The 19,018-nt window shown below is 38.2% G+C and overlaps 1 protein-coding gene across 1 annotated transcript in view; it reads right to left on the bottom strand.

Annotated features, from left to right (window-relative positions):
* The window catches only part of JAZF1 (JAZF zinc finger 1), an 89,052-nt gene extending 70,488 nt beyond the window's left edge, over positions 1 to 18,564 (bottom strand). The window contains 2 exon segments of the mRNA XM_026843369.1: positions 18,415 to 18,516; positions 18,518 to 18,564. Coding sequence (XP_026699170.1) covers positions 18,415 to 18,516; positions 18,518 to 18,564 — 149 coding nt within the window.
* Between the last annotated feature and the right edge of the window lie 454 nt (positions 18,565 to 19,018).

The following is a 19,018-nucleotide window of genomic DNA, read 5'->3' as shown; positions in this document are numbered from 1 at the left end:
TAATCCCCCCTCCTCTCTACTTCCTCTCTTCATTTTTTAATCCTTTTTTTCTTTTTTTTTTTTTTTTTTTTTTAAATCAGAGAAATCCTGAACTTTCAAAAATGAAAACAATTTATCAAAACAAGGACAAAATTTAACTCATACTTTATTGAACCCTTTAATTGGGGAAAAAAAGATGAATTCATTCACTTTTATTTTTACATCTGGTAAAAAGTATGGAATTCAGCTATTTTGTGCCAAGTTTTGACTAGAAATGAACTTTTACATCCAAGTAATAGATGACTAGGGAAATGGAGTGGCTTAAAATGCAAATGTGGGGATATTAATTATTGTTGTTATTGGGACATTTACAAGAATAGTGTGGCACTATTTTAGAACCACTAATGTCTAATCTTTTAAAACTACTGTAACAAAAATAGAACTAGAATAAAAACAAGCATTAAAAAGTGAATTCCCATAATGTTTTAGTTTGTTTTGTCTGAAAATTTATTTGAAGTCTGGAAATGCCTGGTGCATGTATTCAGTATTTTGTAACTTAATTTGTTCAACAAGAACAGCAGTATTTTAACAAGGTGAAACAATTTCATGATTAAAGCACTGCCTGCTTCATCAGTACTAAAGAGCTCGTGGAAAAATATCTAATCTTTATAAAGCAGAGACTCATAATTTAACTGCTGAGAACAAATGAAAAGTATAATTCTTTTTTGCTGCTTTAGTAGTAGCATGTGGTGATAGCAAAGTATTAGCATAAGCCAGAACTTGCTCCCACTTTTCTTTCCAGGCATGTAACAAGTATCTGATGGCTATGCAAATTCCACCCAAAGCAACGGTGTCCCAGCTGGCAAGTCATACATTAAAAGGTAAATTACACAAAGCTGAGGCCATCTGGACTAAAATATTCTCCTGTCAGTAGGATTTCAGGCTCACTAATTCTATAGAACTAAGAACAATATAGTAAGTGCAGACAATGATATTTTGAGGTGTGGGCTTTTTACCAATCACCATTTTAAAAAGGAAATGAAAATATGAGAATGGACTACAAACTAATTTTTGGTATTTTCTTGGAATATAACTTTGGAAGCTTATATACCCTGTTTTTAGCATTGTATACATATCATCTGTTCAGGTTCATAAATGCCCATTTTCTGAAAAAATGGCAAGTTCAGGTAGCCAACAGATCTAAGCTACTACATGAATGCCAAGCACAAAGAATTTGAAATATGAGTCTGCCAGCATATACATTTTCACACAGCTGTCAGTACTGCATGTTTCTGTGCAGGCTTTTAATAGAAAACAACCCTTGACAAGAGCACCTTGATAGTTTTGTTTGTTGTTTAAACCAGTCTACCAAAGCAGATGAAACATGTAGGAAAACGAACAGTTGAGGGCAGAAAAACTAACCAAACTTTTATAAACCACAGTAGAGTCTCCACTTGTGTTAGTGGAAATTTCTGCATTTAATTCACATTAAATTGTTCATCTTGTCCAGTCTTGAAAAACTAATCTCTGTGTTACATATTATGGAATTTAAAGTAACATCTGTTTCATTGAAATTAACATACTTTATTTGATTAGCTTATTAACTGTAATTCTCAATATGCTGCAGGAACAGACACCAACTAGAGAGATGCAGTTGACAACACCACCTGTCTGATATAAAGTCCTTTTTATCAGACATGGAGGGATCTGTCAACAGTCAGCCAAAGCATCAGATTAGGAACTGACACAGGGGCAGGAAAATTACTTGCCTCAGATCACAAAGCAGGTAATTGATGGGATGGGGAACAGAACCTGTGCATCTTGACTCACAGCTTCATACCTTTGCTAATGGCTTTCCCCAAAATCAAATGATGCAAGGAAAGAACAGTTTGTAATCTGTGCTATGTTAACAGAGACCATATTTGAGGAAAAATACATTCAGGTATTTTACATGCTACTGGGAATATTTATTATTATACTTGTCCTCTAATTTACATCAAAACCATTTTCTATTTCACCCAGATGTGAGATAAACAGAAGAATTAGAAGTGTACATTCATCTTAGCGTGGCTACTGTCAGTAATTTTCTCTTTAGTAACAGTGATTGCAACAGTCTTCAACAAAAGAGGTACAACAGAAGGGATTTCATGCAGAACACCTCCCTTTCTCTGCAGCTCAACTAGCAGTGTTTGAAAAAGACATATTCTCAAAGTCATATTGCACAAACAAGAGTAAAGAGCGAATATGGCCTCCCTGTAGACCCTACTCTTTCCTCCTTTCATTCTTTTCCTAACTGGTGAGATCCTATGCTCCTCCTAACAGCAATGAGTCTTTGATACCCTGTCACCACCTGTTAACCTACATTACACTTCTTAAATCACACAGCATCTGACCATATCAAATCTAAGTCATCAGCTCTGTCCCTATTGTTCCAATGTACTGAGAACTAGAAATGCTCTAAAGTTATTAAGAGAAAAAAACACGACAGAGGCACAGTCTTAGTTGTACTAATTTCATTTTCATGGGAAATCAAGAGGGGAAAAAATAGAAAATACAAATGCACAGCCAGGCAGCAAGAGCTACAAGGCTAATAGTGGCCAATTCTTACAACTGAGCTGCTTTGGCTGAATTGCTCCTCAAGGACTACTGGTTTTATTCTCCTCAGAGCTGTATCTCAGACATGATCATGAAAATGCTACTTTCTGTGAACTGTTGCTCTCATGTAAAAGTCTTGTCAGTATGCCCTCTTTCTGTATGTATGGTTTTTAGGCTTGATACCCAAAAGTAAATGTTAATGTAATTATCCAACCAAGTCTTCAGCATCTGTCACTTGAAAACTGGGGTTATAGTTCAGAGACTGTGAACTAGTTGCTGAAAGTGAGCAGAAAACTTTTGTCTACAAATGAAATAAGCATTCAGACCCACGTGAAGACCCACTGTTAAGACTGATAGCATTCATCCCTTTAGATACCACTCTCTGTCACAGCTACCATGGCATCCCCAGTCCCAATTTCCGCTCCACAGACTTTGCCTGCCTTTGTCTGCAGCACACAATATTGTCAGGAAGACAGGTGCCAAAGAGACCTGACTAAAAGACTTAATTTGGGAGATTTCTTGGATATCTGGGTGATTATTCTTATCTAAGTTCTTCCCAGAACTGCTCTTAATTTACACTGTTCTTTACAACTTCCACCAATACGAGGCCAGCATTATAGCAAGGCACTTAATTTCTCATAGAAGTTTACTGAATTTCCCAAGGACTAACCTGTACTGCAATAAATGTTTGTGCACCTAACAGAAGGCCACAGACAGTTTCCATTAGATGATATGGACAGAAACAAATTGCCTATGACCAGCAAAAATAATGGAAAACAGCTTTCTCTAAGTTCCTATGTGCCAAGGCTACTCCAGGGCTGCACTGCCAGACAGCATTTAGCAGCTAAGTCCTTCCTTCCCTCAGTAATCAGAGCATTTGTTTGTGTCTTTCCTGTCCAGCTAACAACTTAACAGATAAAGATTAATTTATCTAATGCTTTAAGACCTCTACCCTACTGTTAAGCTTAGTGAAAAATAGCCAGCAGGTTCCACAACTGATTGGCATGAAGTATGGTGGGTTCCCAGAAACCAGGCTTCCTATATATGTTGTGGGAGATAACTTTTTATTTATTATTGATGTTTCTTTCACCAAATACATTTCCACATACTTTGGAACTAAAACCAAAGTTCATCAGCTTCAAATGCTAGCTAATTTGCTTTCAGTACTGTTGACAGAGGACTAAAAAAGGAACTATTTATTAGTGGCATTACCACAAAAGAATGATACCAAGTCCTAGATATTCTAACATGCATCCATGTGACTTTTTCTGTGACACAGTGCTCACAAGGGAGAGCTCCAAACACCAATATCAGCAAATATCTTCTGAGGATGAGGAAACAAAGTTTTTAAGTGACACCCAGCAACAAGAAGGTCATATTTACTAGAGACGATTCAAAGTAGAAAGCTTTCCTTTTACATCTATTCACCAGGATCCAGAAATAATCCTTCAATGAGAAATCTAATGCTTCCCTTCCCTAACTGCCAAAATGAGATACTGGCCCCCACCCATCACACTGAAGGACCCTTCCTGGAATGTTTGTGTATCCCCTCCCTTGAATTCTACTTTATGTGTTTCAGACATCCTATAACTTAGCTGATCCAGTCTTTTATTCCCCCCAAATAGTCATATCGCACAATTAAAATTTCTCCCTTGTTCTCCACAGAACTCCCATGTTGTATCTGCAAGGGGAAGCTATCCTCACTTTTGCTGAGGCCTTTCCCTATCCTTTCTTCCCTGTCAACAAAAACTCCACTTCACATGCACAATCTGATCCTGATACTTGCACTGCAGCCCAATAATGACCAAGTGGGACCTTCTCAAGTGTGATGGGTGATCTTGTCTATGCCTGCCTTTGCTCTTTTGTGCTTTGGGGAGCATGTCCTGTTTGGAGTGAGTGGCGGGTTTTTTTTGGTAGCATGGAATGGGGCTACAGCAGTGGCCCCCTGTGAAAAGCTTCTTGGAGATCCCCCAGGTCCAAGTCAGACCCATCTTTGCACTGAGGCCGGGCCAATTTGCTGCACCTCTGCGATAATGTATTTAAGAAGGGGAACCTGGAAGGAGTCGTGGGAGTCATGAGGAGTTGTGAGAGGACATCTGTGCAAACACCAAGGCCAGTGGAAGGAAGGAGGAGAAGAAGGGAGCTGTGCCAGCGCAGGGACTCCCCTGTACCCTGTGGTGATATGGCAGGGCCACCACCCCTACCACTCATGGGGGTCCACAGTGGAGCGGGTACTGATTTGGAGCCTGTGTGGGGCCTCACACTGGGACATGTGTCTGTGCCCAAAGGAGGCCGGGACCCCATGGGAAGAAGCCCCCGCTGCTGTAGTTTGGTGTTGGGAGGACTGCAACATGCAGGGGTGACCCACACACCCATTGGAGTGGCCCATGTCAGAGCTGGTTTGGTGGAGGACTGTCTCCTGTGAGAGGGGGACCATGCTGGAACAGGGGAGGAATGCCAGAAGTTCCCCCTCCCACAAGGTGGAAGAAGCGGCAAGACTGACTGCACCCCACATTCCCTTCTCCCTGCACTGTTGGTGAGGAGGAGGTAGAGACATGAGGGGCAAAGCTCAGCCTGGGAAGAGGGGAAGGATGAGGGAAGGTGTTTTCAAGATGTGGTAATGCTTCTCATGGTCCTACTCTGTCAAGTAGTGTCGTTGTTACTGTCTGTATTAAATTTATGCTTTTTCTTCCCCTAATAAGTCTGTCTTTTGTCTGTGCCTTAAAGGACGATGTCATCCCTCCCTGTCCTTACCTCAATTTCCTGAGTCTTTTGCTTCCCTCCTTTCCCCAGCACCGAGGGGGAAGTGGGGAGTGAGCAGCTGCATGGTGCTCAGTTGCCCTCTGAGCTCAAACCACAACAGAGCACAAAAGTCTCGTGCTTTCTCTCTCCTTCCTACCTGATGGTACTGTCAAACCACCCACCACACCTGAATTTTTAAATCACTTTACATGGGCCTCGGTTTACTTCCACTGGAGTTTGAGCAAGCAATGTCCAGCTTTTACTGAAGTCACCAGTAGTGTGAAATGAATGAAGGCTGAGAGCATATGAAACCAATATATTCCTTGTGGTTCTTTCAGTGCACAGTAAGTGAGCACAGATTGGCTGCAAATTCAACCCAGACTTACAAACCTCAGCAAATGTTCTTGTGAACTTGATCCAACCTTCAGGTTTGTTTCATCCAGTTTCAGGTTTCATCGTGAAAGTTTCACTGTGCCCTACATGCTGCCCCAATAAACGATGTCTCAAACAAAATGAGGACATCAGCAAAAATGATGGAACTCTTCAGATAGCAATGTTTTAGTTTTATACCATATGTGAGAACATGCATTGACAAGCGGTATGCATACAATTACTGCTGTTACAAATCAAAAATTGTTGACAGTTGATGGACTTCTACTTGAGTACAATTTTTGCCAAGAAACTATTTTCAAGAAATGTGGATGGAATACCTCTGTGCCTTAGTTCTTTTCTCTCCCCATCATAACTGCTAAGAAACTGTAAACTTTTTCTTCACAACACATGCACAACCCCCCCCCAAGCACAATTTCTAGACATTTGGGATGTGGAATAACTAAACTCAAACTTTGCTGAAGCAGTATCTTCTGCCTGCATATACCATCACTGAGGTAGCAAAGGGAAAGGAAAAATAATGAGGAAACTGAACATCTTTTATAGATCACATGAATACAAAGCCAAAATGCACTTAATTGCCTAGTCACTGAACATATGACATCTCTTCCTACAAAGCTTGTACTACTGGCAATGTTTCCTTACTTCTCAATCATATTAAAACAATAATTAAAGTTAAAAATTCCTAGAGTTACTATACTTTTGGGAAATGATGTAGGTTGCTATTTTATATTGCATATCATCTAAGCAAAATCTTGTAAACTTTGTAGTCTGGAATCAAAACTAAATCCATGCTACATTCAGTTTTGGGAATTATTGAATCCCTGCACAAAAATATTGTTAAAGAAAAAATAAGCTTTATAATATTAACGGTCCAAGTCATGTAGGAAGATAGTCAGCTCTGATCTCTTACAAGCAATATGCTGCTGACTGAAGTTAGTCCTCATTTATGCAGATGTGATTTGTAAAAGAAGTCACTTAAAAACTGTGACAGGAGGTTTCCCATAACAGATTTTGAGGTGGATATACCCGAAGTCAATGCACCATTCCAGTCAAATTGTCCTTACTAGACTGGCCCAAAGCCTAAAGGGAAATCCCTACTGACCGAAAGAGATGTATGCTCGTTTCCAGTAGATCAGTCGTACTGTCTACAATTTCCAGCCTAGCTGTGCTGAGTTACACAGTTCTAACTGAACCAGATGGACAAAATCAAAACTACCAGCTACATTTCATAGGCCCTTAAAATGTACAATGCAAATGATCAATTATGCACATAGGACCTTAGGTGCTAATAAGAATAAATGAGGTTGCACTACATGGAGCATTAAAAGAAAAATAAGGAGCTGTTACCTATTGATTGTATGTTTCTTCTGCTAGCACAAAGACAACTACATTAATTTTATATAACTGCACTACAGGTTTCTACAACTCCTTTTTCCAGCTTTCTACATTAAATGGCAAACAACAACAAAAAGTGGGCAATCTCTGGGTGATAATGACTGTGAAAGAGAAATCAGTAGAAGAACTATAAAAAATAAAGGTATACATTTTACAGGGCAAAATTAATGGGAACAGGAAACCCAAGTACTCTCCTGCATGCATGTGAAAACCCCCACAAAATGTCATTTTTACCATATATTTAGCAGATTATGAGAATTACATTTAGCAAGAGGTATTTTTTCATTACTGAAAATGGTAACACTCTTGGTTTTGCTTTTATTAAAGAGCTGATATATAGCATTGGGTGGAAATTCAGGGCATTTCTAGGATCTCAACATAGGTAACACAGATAACCGAATTTCTGTAGTTGGTCAGATCCCAAAGATCACTTTAAAAGCATAACCTCAAAGTTTCAGTGCTGGAAATAATCAAAACAGGCTCTTGTGTTTAAGGTCTGTGGTTATAAAGTCAGCATCAACCTCGATAATCCTCTATATAGAAGACAGAAACTGTTCAGCTACGTCTTGCAAACAGCACTGTCCAACTGACCTGGTTTAAATTGCTTAACTTTTGGTAAATATGACCTTTAGAAATGGCATGTGAGCACATGAAGTAAGAAATAGTAGAAAAGGAAGTCACACATAAATGCAGACTCACCTTGAAGGGAGGGATGTTTTGCTTTGTTTTGTTTTTAACCCTTTGTTAAATGTGTTTCACACTGGAAGGTCGGGCAGGGAAGGAAAGTGGTTTTTTTTTTAAAAAAAAATCTCTGGTTTTGTTGAAATTATTTTACATGGTGTGTAGCAGCAGGAGAACCTACTACCACAAATTGTCAAGGAATGCACCACCACCACAGGAGCTATGGGTGAACTGGATGTTAACAGGAGTGGTCTTGTTATCCACACTACAAATGCAAGTAATAAGGTCAACCTATTCCCAGCTCAAGAGTTCTTGTGACGAGTTAATGATTCAAAGCACATGGTCAATCCCCAACACTGATGATGGCAAACGTGAAATGTTATTTATATGCAACAGCGGAACAACTTGTGTCTTCTGCACCTCCACCCAGAGTGCCCCTTTACCAGCTTGTAAGGATTCACCAAGATTATATACTCTCCTCAAGGCCAATAAACTGCTAGCATTGCCCAGCCAGAAAGAGAGGGGGCCATAAGGGACAGTGGGAGAAGCCTGAAGAGGCTGGGGGCAGCAGGAAGAGCAGAGAAGAAAGAGCAAGCAGAAGCCAGCTACAAAGTGTTAGTGATCCTTGAGGCTGCAGGCCTCATTATGACAGTTTCATTAGAAATACAGACTAATTCACCTGACACATTAAGAAAGTCCAGGAAAAGAATGTATGGAGGAGAAGCTGGAAGAAAAACAAAAACCACACCAAAACCCTGAAATTCAGTAATCTCAGTCTAACACCATTAAAAGAAAGTCAGAGGAGAATTACTCAAATCTTCACTATTCCCTGCAGCATACCACAGCAGCAGATACCAGAAATAATGGTGTGTTGGAAAAGGAAGGTCACAGTTTTACAGGAGAGTTTATCATGGGCTGTCATGCAAACTCAGAATGATGAGGCTAGTCTCATCCAAATATCTCTCCATGCTGGTACAGATGGTAGCACCACGGCTGTAAAGCACACATCCCAGTCCACAACTACTTCCCTCTCTGTTATGCTACCTTCTGCAACCAGTACAAAAGCTACTCTAATTAAAAATGACACAATATTAAACAACAAGACAAACCCACAACAATTCCTCTGCAAATCAAGAACAAAGCAGCAGTGTCTACCTCTGTGAACCATCTACACCTATAGATGGAATTACTGTTGTAATTATTTCCATTTCTGCCTGTATCCTCATACACCACTTGGGGAAAAAGATGTGCTTGACTTTAAAAACCAAAACCCCCAAACCCCAACAATAAGCAAGAAAAAAACCCACCTTTCTCAGTTCTCTCAGAAATTAGAACAAGAAATCCAATGTCTGCAAATGTATTGCTTCAGGGAAACTAAGACTCAGAAAGTATTAAATCAACCTGACTAATTATACTATAACTGAGTCAAATTAAATGAATAAAGCCTCCATGCAATAGTGTTTGTTTGCTGAACCAAGCAAGCTTTTTGACTACCTGTTTCAGGCCACCTTAATCCAATTTAGGTGGCTTAAACAATGTGTAATGCAAACATACAAAACAACTATTGTTAAAATGCATTGGATTAAACTTTAGAGCTAGACTTTCAGAAATCAAAGGTATGTAACTATCCACCTGTATTCACAAATATGTACAGACAGCTGTATATCAGAAGCAGCCCATGTACACGGCACCAGTTTCAGGGTTTTATTTCTATTTTACTGTGCAAATTCTCAGTTTTACAGCCTTGTAAACTGTCTTTGCTTTCTGAGGTGGGGACAAGAAGTTTCTCAAAAATCCAAGGGCGAGATCAGAGCAATCTAGCCTGTTACTGCATTCATAACAATAACAACAAAAAGTAGCAGTACAGTTTTCCATATGTCTTTACACTGTTGAAAATTATTTTCTGATTACATGATGCCATGCTATCTTAGCAAAAATAACTAGCTAAAAAAAATAATTCATGGATGATGTGCCAGAGCTTCCTCCTCTTATCACTAACAGCACTTTGCAACTTTATGAGAGCAGCTCCAAAGGAAAATCAAAAGCCAAATAAAATTCAGTTACACAGGAACCTTTTCTTCTCAATTCTGCCTTGATCACATGAAAAGTTCCTTTACTAATGTCTGCTCACAATCAACGCAGCCAAGCTTCATTAATTCCTTGTCATAATATGTATCCTCATTGCTCTCTTTGACATGTTTTGTATTTACCAGTTGCTTTCAGTTGACTTCAGTTTTAACCTTCATTTGGTTTTGCATTTCTACGGCATGAAGTCTAGTTGGGATTCCAGTGCAGAAGACGGGTTCCTTCCAGCTCTCTATTGAAGGTGCTTGGCAACTGTTATAACCTGTGTTATTCCAGTCATAGATCTCAGAGAACCATCTTCCAAGTGCATTTTGCTGATGGACTGCAAAACTCCCTGTTGGCCTGCTGAACTCACCCATGGCCTCATTAGGAACATAAGGGAAGAAGCCAGCTCCGTCAAACTCTCCACCTGGTCTCCATTTCTTAGGACACTGGAGTATTGCAGAGGAAGTGGTGGGATAATGAATGCATCCTTGCAGGACATACAAACTTTCTCTCTGGCTCAAAATCAAATGGAGAGGTCAACCCAACCGCAAAAATATTTAATGAAAATTAAGGCTGAGACTAACACTTTGGAGTAGATTTTACATAGCGGAAGATGACATAAATATTCTTTCCTCATGAGCCAACTTCTCCAGCACTAAGAATATTCTCTCATCTGCACTTAATCTCCAGATTAGGCTATAGGCTGTCCTAAAGCATGACATAGACAGCCTCTGTATGCAACCTCCAAACTGCAGCTCTACTTCTGAATGTTCACAAGATACAAAGACATACTTTGTGCTGCAACTCTATTTTGTTACATGGCCTTTATGCTCACAGTCCCCGTCCCTCATTGAATACTAGCAAGACTTTGCCAATTATACGTAGAGAGTTCTTATCTGAAAGTGTTATATGCAAAAATTATAATGAAGGAGAAGGGAGGGAAACATCAAGTGCCCACAGATACTTTAAAATTATTCTGGTATGTAGTTTGTTATATTTTAATAAATTACAAGTTAGTGGGATATTCATTACTGGAAGGAATCTAAGAATACACAATGTACTAAAATACCTAAGAGCTAATAAAGGGAAAAAATTAATGCAATAATTTGCATTTTGAACTGCTAAATTTATTTGAAAATATTGGTTTTAGTCTTACTATAGATTAATCCTATGCATGCCTTTTTGCAACAAATCTAAATGGGTAGCATTACTATGAAATATTGTGGGTTTTTTAAAAATCAGGGAAGTCAGAAAAAGCAGCACTACTTTTGTATAAAAGACCAATGATAAGTAAACTTCAGATTTATAAATAAAAAATCAGGCCACAGTCAGTGAATATTACCAGCAGCTGGTCTGGACCGCCCTGGGATTTGAGGGATGGTAAGCTTGCCAATCTGTAAATCACCACATGCAGCTCAGATGCTTTAGATTTTAGCAAAACACTGGACAGCAAGGACCTTTCCTAGAAAGTTATCTACTCTGCCTGTAATTTTCTCTTGTGTGTGTAATGTTTTGCTGCTGCTGTTGATGGTGATTTAAAGAAAAAACCCATATTAGGATTAGAGGTAACCAGCTGTATACAGCAGCCATTTCTGTAAGTAGTAAAGACAGGAAGAATGGCTACTGTTTTCAGCCATTTTACCTCAGATACTACTTGAAAGAAAACTAAAACACAAATGTAAAAATTTTGCTCATCATTCGCTCTGAAATCAAAGCATAACAGACCTTCCACAAATTCGTATTTCTGCAGAGGATCTGAAACTGGCGCATTAATATGTTTTTCAAATAGGTTTGTGAGTAGGTTAAATAACTGTAATGTAAAGAATGAATATACATTATTACCAGAGTCTAGTAAGAATAAGGGTCTCATGCTATCATTTACAGAAATAGACAGTTGTCCCACATTGCTGACAATGAAATATCTGAATACAATTCCTTCATACACAGGGTCCTGAAACCACTATTACTGCTTATAACCAAATTTAAACATCACAGAAAAGAAACGCCCTCCTTTTTAAAGCAAAGGAAACTGAAGAATTTCACCCCTCCCTCCCCAAAATGAAGCGATCTGTGCAAGAGTAAGTGGAAAATATATGCAGAAAGGTAGGAACTGAAACAGGATGGGCCAAGACAAAAAAAATTGCCAGAAAGACATGATCTTTTCATCCATTTTGGCATGCTACATTGACAAAGGATGAAGAAATACCACTAAAGACAAGAATCTTGAAAGTCATAAGGATTTATACCAACAGCTAACTAAACTACACACACAGAGGTGCGTATATGCGCACTTGCAAGGAACAATGCTGACTTGGCAACGCTGCTTTTACTTGAGGTTCACAAGCAGGCATTTTTTTCTGTCCCTGAGTCTTTCATATAAGCATTGCCAGAAGAAAGCTAATTACCTCTCAATTAAAACCAAAAAAACAATGCTACAACTAAAACACATACTTTCAGTGTCCTACATGTTTTAACTCATGATGTAATTTTTATTTCAGGGCATGGCATTAGGGTTTTTCCTTAAAATGCCAATCCGCTTTTTGATCTTTACTGCTGACATGAAATAAAAGAGCTGTACATTATATAAATCTTCAGTTTCACATAGCTTGAAGCTGATAAAAAGAGAAAACAAAACCAACTGCATAAATCCTTCCAAACCAAAAGGCATTCCCCTTACCCTAACTAACATTAATTTCTGCACATCTTGTTTGAATTATCATCTGAAGTTTGTCTTGTTCCATCTCCAGAACAAGTCAAACAGCAGAGCATAAAGATATGGCTACATGAATAAAAACACATGATCAACTTGGTCACTGCAAACCTAAAAATAAGCTCAGACAGAAACATATTATCTGGCAATTGACACGTTACTTTGATCCCTTCCTTTCTGTGTTCTGTCACATGCATTCAATCCAGCAGCTACTGGAAGCATTGGCATGCACCTTGAACGTGATGAGAATCAACAGCCTGAGGGAAACACTGCACTCTCACAGAGATGTGATATTCAATTCATGTAAGACAGTATCATGTTACAGAAAGGAAAAGTTAAATTCTAAGACAAAGGGCAAGAACTGTGGTACTTGGCACTATAAAATGTAGCAAGTCTGAACAGGTGGCACAGCAAGAGTTTATCAGATTCCCTGGCTTGGATCTTCTTGTGCAGAAAAACTGATCTGCAGTAGGATTCCTAAAACATAAGTCTTTCTTGTCTCTACCCTTCTGCTTCTGAATCATGACATGAGAATTAAGACAGTGCATGCTATACTGAAAAAAAGTTAGGATGGTTTTAATTACCTTTTCAAAAAAAATGTTGCTTTTTCATTCAAAAAGGCAAATTAACTACTTTGAGATTAAAATCAGGTTTTAAATATAAAAATTTTAAGTTTTTATATATTTCTTTGTTGTGTGCCTCAATTAATCTAATCTACCACCAATAATACACCTTCAAAATTGAAATCTCAGGCCTGAATTAGAAAGACTTAAAGTCTGATCTTCTGCTTATCAGGTGAATGCTGCAGTGAATAATTATTTTAGAGGAAGATGCTACTGTTTCAGAATTGTTTCATTTTGCATATGCCTCCTGAAAAAGCATCCATTAAGAAAGCAAGTAAGGAGAAATAAATTTACTTCTCTCCAGCCTCATGATTTTAAGTTTGATTCCAAACCGTGCCCCAACAGGCATTCCAACAACAGTACACTGAAATCAAGAGGCAAAAAGAAGAAGTGTCAAGATGAGAACTGATGTCCTACTGCAAGCTGGTTAATAGTCTTATGATTAAAACACTCCTAAGGAGGAAACTGAATCTTGGTATTCCACACGTTATACAAAAAAAGCTCATGCTCTTACAAAAAAAGGAAGCAACAGGATTTGCACTGCTGCTGAGAAAATGTTCTAGAGAGGTTTTTGGTGGCACATTCAGCTACTGGGTATGACCTCTGACAGGCTACAGGCTTTCATTAGCTTCTTATTTAACTACTGCTGATAGGGAAATGTCATAGCAGAACCACAGGAAAAAGCGCACAATGTGTTACAAAACTGTGGATGCTGCTAGGTAGCTTTAACATAAATCACTACACTTACCAAAAGCATGTTTAACTGTTGTAACTAAAAGCATCCACAGAACCAACTGTCAGAGGAAACCCACTGAACACACAGCAGAAGATATCCCCAGTGATAAAGAACTGGTATGAAAGAGAGCGGCCAACGGCAAGAGCGAACCTCCTGTATAAAATGGAGTAAGAATCACTTTAAATTTCTATGCAGCACTGAGCACAGTATCTGAAAAAAAATAAAGTTAAGGCCAAAGAAATAAAGTATCACACAACTTGGATGCTAAGAAACCACACCAATGTAGTCAAAGGGCACTGACTCTGAATCCAAAACATTATTCTTGTTACTGCATTAGTAACACAGTGCATACCAAATATATCACTGCCTAATAAAGTCTTACCACTTTTTAAAATAACTTTCAAGTGATCATTAAATCCTGTGGTGCTGGCTGTTAATTTTACTCCTGGAAAAAATAGGTAATAGCAAAAGAACCAGAATTAGTGAGCTGGACAAGACATAGGGCATTTTGCAGTGGTTAGAACTTTAATTCCTTTCACAAATGCATATGCCCACAGAAAACTGATTCTACTTCTAGTAGTATTAAAAAGGAAGTAGAGTAGGGAAATTTGTTCTTCAGAAGTCAACAACCATTGGAAGGAAAGGGAAATGGGGGGAGAAGCCTGGAGCCAACAGGAATTTATAATGGTAACAGTGAGGCAAAATTTAACTAGCAAAATTAAAAATCTGGAGGGAGAAGCAAAAATGTTAGGACTGGCTCAGGGATGTGCAAGGACAGTCTTGGACTATTCAACCAAGAACACTATCCAGTTTTGATTACAGGCTTCATTTGTGCTCCCAGTTATGCACAAGAATAAACTTTACAGACATTCAACAGCTTAATTTAACAGACTGTCCACAGCCAACACTGAAAATGTTCACCCCAGTGTGCTGTAACTGCTTGAAGGATGATGCTTAAAACCTATTTTATTATCTAACCTTTCTTGTACGATCTCAATTATCAACAGAAAATCACTATTAAAAAAGAACCCAGGATTAATGTAATTAAAAGTATTTTGGTAGCTTTTAAAAAATTTTAAGATTACAACAGTCTTTGTTTTCAGCATTTCCCTAATATAGCTATTATGTGATTTCCAGTAGAAACACTAAATAATTAAGGCAGCTTAGTTTCAGTTGTAGGTGCATTCTAGTTTCCTTTTTTCTTCACCATGATGAAAATTTAATCAAAGCAATTTCTGTATCTAAGGAAAATGTATTTTATAGGAACTTTATTAAATGCACATTTAATTGCTCTTCTTATGGCATATGCTTCCAATAATACAAGTTACTTATGGCACTTCCCACCTTCTATTTTCAATGTGAAAGGAATTTACTCTGATAAATTATGCCACCTTCTTATTTCTGGTACTTACCATCTCAAAGCTGAAAACCTGCTTTAAAATGTAATTGTAAAGGATTTTTCATTCATGACTTCTAGAATCAAAGCTTTTTATTTTCAGTATTTTGCTTTTTAGTATTACCTTTTTAGCCAGAGGAAGTATTTGTATGCCTCTGTTGTCTCCTCACTTATGCTAACAATGCTGGGATGTTTATTTTGTTTTATAAAAAACCCCAACCGGTTCCCACAACAGCTGCTTTCATCACTAACAGGTAACCAGCAGTATCCATATTAAACAAATTTTTGAATATGCAAATACTGAGGAGTCGCTCTCCATTAGACTGCACAAGCTTAAAACCCTTAAGAGTATATTGCAACGCTAGGGCTTCCCAATCCACGGCAATACAGCAAACGAGAACCACCGCCGCCAATGTCCCAGACAAACAAACTCGGAGACACAAACAGCACTACATAGGTTCCAGTAAACACCAAGCAAAATTCATAGTCATGTTAATTAATTTAAAGCTATAAGTACTGAATCTAAGTGGTAGCATAAGCAATATTAATTATTGCTGCTAATCACTGCATCTCAATGCGATACAAAATATAAAGGTGTCTTGACCCATATGCAAAGGAAATACCTCTAGAAAGTACTGGAGGATGTTGGCCCAAGTGCTCATTTGCAACTACTCCTAACAGATCACAGCCAATATCCCATGCATGCAGTAGCACCACTGAACTCCTTGCAGACAAACCACTCCTGTATTTATAGGATGGAAGCAGATGAACTGCATCTGCTTTGGCAGCAGTGTGTCTTACTGACTCCAATTTTGACTTCTAAGAAAGCAACCCAAAATTTAGTAGGGAACAATCACCAATACTGGAGACTGCATTAAGGCTACACTAAACTTCATCTGAGAAAAGGATTTGCAGCAATTCAGTCAGTGCCTGGTGCAAGTGTTTGATGTAGCGATAATAAACCATTATGACCTATAATTTATATTTGTCCACCAATTTTAAAAGGAATGTTATCTGTCTACATGAGGATCACACACTATGGAAGCTGCATCTGTGTGTAGTTACTGAAAGCCGTGATGGCAGTAAATCTCCAGCAGAGAAAGACAGGGAGCCTTACAGATTCAGACATCCATACTCTGAAGGTTGCTTCAGAACTTAAGAGCACATACAATATTGCCATATTAATATTCCTGAGAAAATAACCAGGGGTAGAAGGGAAATGGAAATGAAAGTATTTTTCACGTTGTAAACAGAAGACTCCTGCACTCTTCTGTATATTCTGTCTGCTTTACTGATACCTTATCCTTCCCAGCTATCAAACCAGACAACCCAGATTTATGTTCTGTTTTGGTTTAGCTTATAATGGCCACCATACAACAGGGCAATGGGCAGAGCATAAAGCACACCCACTTAATCTTTCTCCCACAACATATATTAAGTGTACATCTTATCATACAATTTTAACAGTCCCTGAGAATCAGAAGTCCCTATTTTCCCAGGCTCCACAACAGCATACAGCCTACACAGAACATATTGAATATACAAACCTGCAGAGGAAGATTGTTTTAAGGTCTGGAACTCACAGCAGGAACTGAACTAAGTTCAGTTCCACTTGGAAGCCATAAAAGCATGGGTTTAAAAAAAGTGCAGCAGTATCTGGTGTTTGATATCTAACAGTATGCAACATGTTTATGACATGTATTAGGCTACAAAATCTGAGTTCATAGCCTGGGACAACAAAGCAGAACTTGGATCTGGCATATGTAGTGGGAAATAGAAAGGCATGTCTTCTAAGTGTAATGGATATTGCTGCTCCCTCAAGAGCCTGAGCTGCATAGAGCAGGTGGTTCAATGAAAGACATCAGCACTTTAGAAAAAATTAAAATACAATTAAAAGAGCAATTAAATACCAGCTGGTTTAAGTAAGAGTCAACTCAGATTAGGTTTTACTATAGGAACAACTTGATTCAGTTCTGAAGGATTATTTCTCAGAATTGAAAGGGTAAGAAAGTTTCGACAAAATATGCAGTAACTAAAACTGTCTCAGTCACATGGAACTCAGTTAAAAAAGGTACCAAAATTATGAAATCTAGATGAGGTATCACTTTCAAACTACTTTAAAAGTAGTCTGATTCCAAATCAGACAATTAAGTCCTGTGGCGCTTTCTGTGGTCTTAAAACAGCTTTTCCCTAATTTTCAAAAAAACTTCCTCCTCCCTCCCATTAAGTAAAATAACCCCAGAAGCAACAAGAGAAAACGCCCAAGTATATAATGGAAAGAGGGAAACATACCAACATACACAGCATACCAAACCTACGTATTGAAAAAAAAAAGTTTTATACATTAAATGAGATCAACAGAAATAACTTTTAAAAAGGGTCATGGTCAATTTCAAAATATGCTTTAAAGGGTAGGACTGTCTCCAGGAAGAACAGGAGTTACTTGCCAAGTAGGAAATCATGCCAATACCATCTATTCTTAATCATTATAGTCTCATGTAGCGGAGAAAATGTAGTCATTTCACCAAGTGAATGCTACTTCTTACTTTCATAACTCAAAGTCATCTTTCTCCCCTCCACTCACACCCTTCCTCTGCAGCAAATATACAAAGCCAAAGAGTGGATCCTGTGTTCGAGTAAAGGTTGGTGTGGGTTTTTTTTTCTATTTTCCATTTTTAATGTGAAGTAGAATTAGAAAGAAAAATTTTGCATTATGTATGATCCATAAGAGTTTGAATCAACTCAGTCTACCCTAAATTAAATTTTGGGTTAATCTTCCAGGCTTGTGAGTTTGTATCTCATCCTCTAGACAGCAAAGATGCAAAAGAAAACTGGTGTCCCATGGTTAAACCCCCCCCCCCCCCCCCTAAGTATTTGAGTGGTGCAGCTGAAGGGCTTCTTGTGACCTATGTAAAAGTGATTAAAAATCTAGTTAAATTTTAATTCAACTGTCTTTCCAAAACAGGTGTTATCATAGTGTCATATAACATGAATCAAAACAGAGTGCATACACAAGTATGTTATTCTGGCATATGCATATATACACATATCGTGCAAACCATGATCAGTTAGCCTGAAAAATAACCACACTTACCTGTTAATGTAACTTAGAGCAACATAGGTTGGCTGCTGAAGCTCTTGTTTCTCTAATACACGTGGGTCTGTATCTGGAATAAAAAATACATAGAGCTGAGTTTCTGTATTTACACTGAAACATACAGGACTGTATACTGCAAAGTAACATAAATGAAGACAAAAGATAGAATAGCTCAAACCAGTTTATCCATATAGAGTATGCTTAGCACAGCACAATCTTTTGTTCATTCATTCATAAACACAGTATTGCATTACTTTACACAAGAATTTGAAACATCAACAGTGATGTAATTTCCAACTGTCACACAAGCTTTCACAATCCCTCCCCATAAATATTAGTTTTCACTGCTTTCCATGATTTACAGTGTTAAAAGGATCAAGCTTTCTTCTTTTTTCATGTAGCTATTTCTAAATATGGTTGACACATTTTGAGATGTTTCAAGAGCGATTAGATCTCTTCAGCTGGGACTTGATATTTTCTTCTGGAACTCTTGAGTTTTGCTTTCTCCCTTCTCTACAGCTTATTTTCTGAAGCTCTCAATCAGAAAGGTCATACAAAAATGCACTTGAAGCAAAATGCTTGCCAAGCAGAGCATTGCCCA

The sequence above is a fragment of the Athene cunicularia genome (genome assembly GCF_003259725.1).
Source record: "Athene cunicularia isolate RWA chromosome 2 unlocalized genomic scaffold, athCun1 chr2_part1, whole genome shotgun sequence".
In the NCBI taxonomy this organism is placed as follows: Eukaryota; Metazoa; Chordata; class Aves; order Strigiformes; family Strigidae; genus Athene; species Athene cunicularia.
The sequence above is the reverse complement of the archived record's forward strand: the minus strand, read 5'-3'. Positions and strand labels throughout refer to the sequence as shown.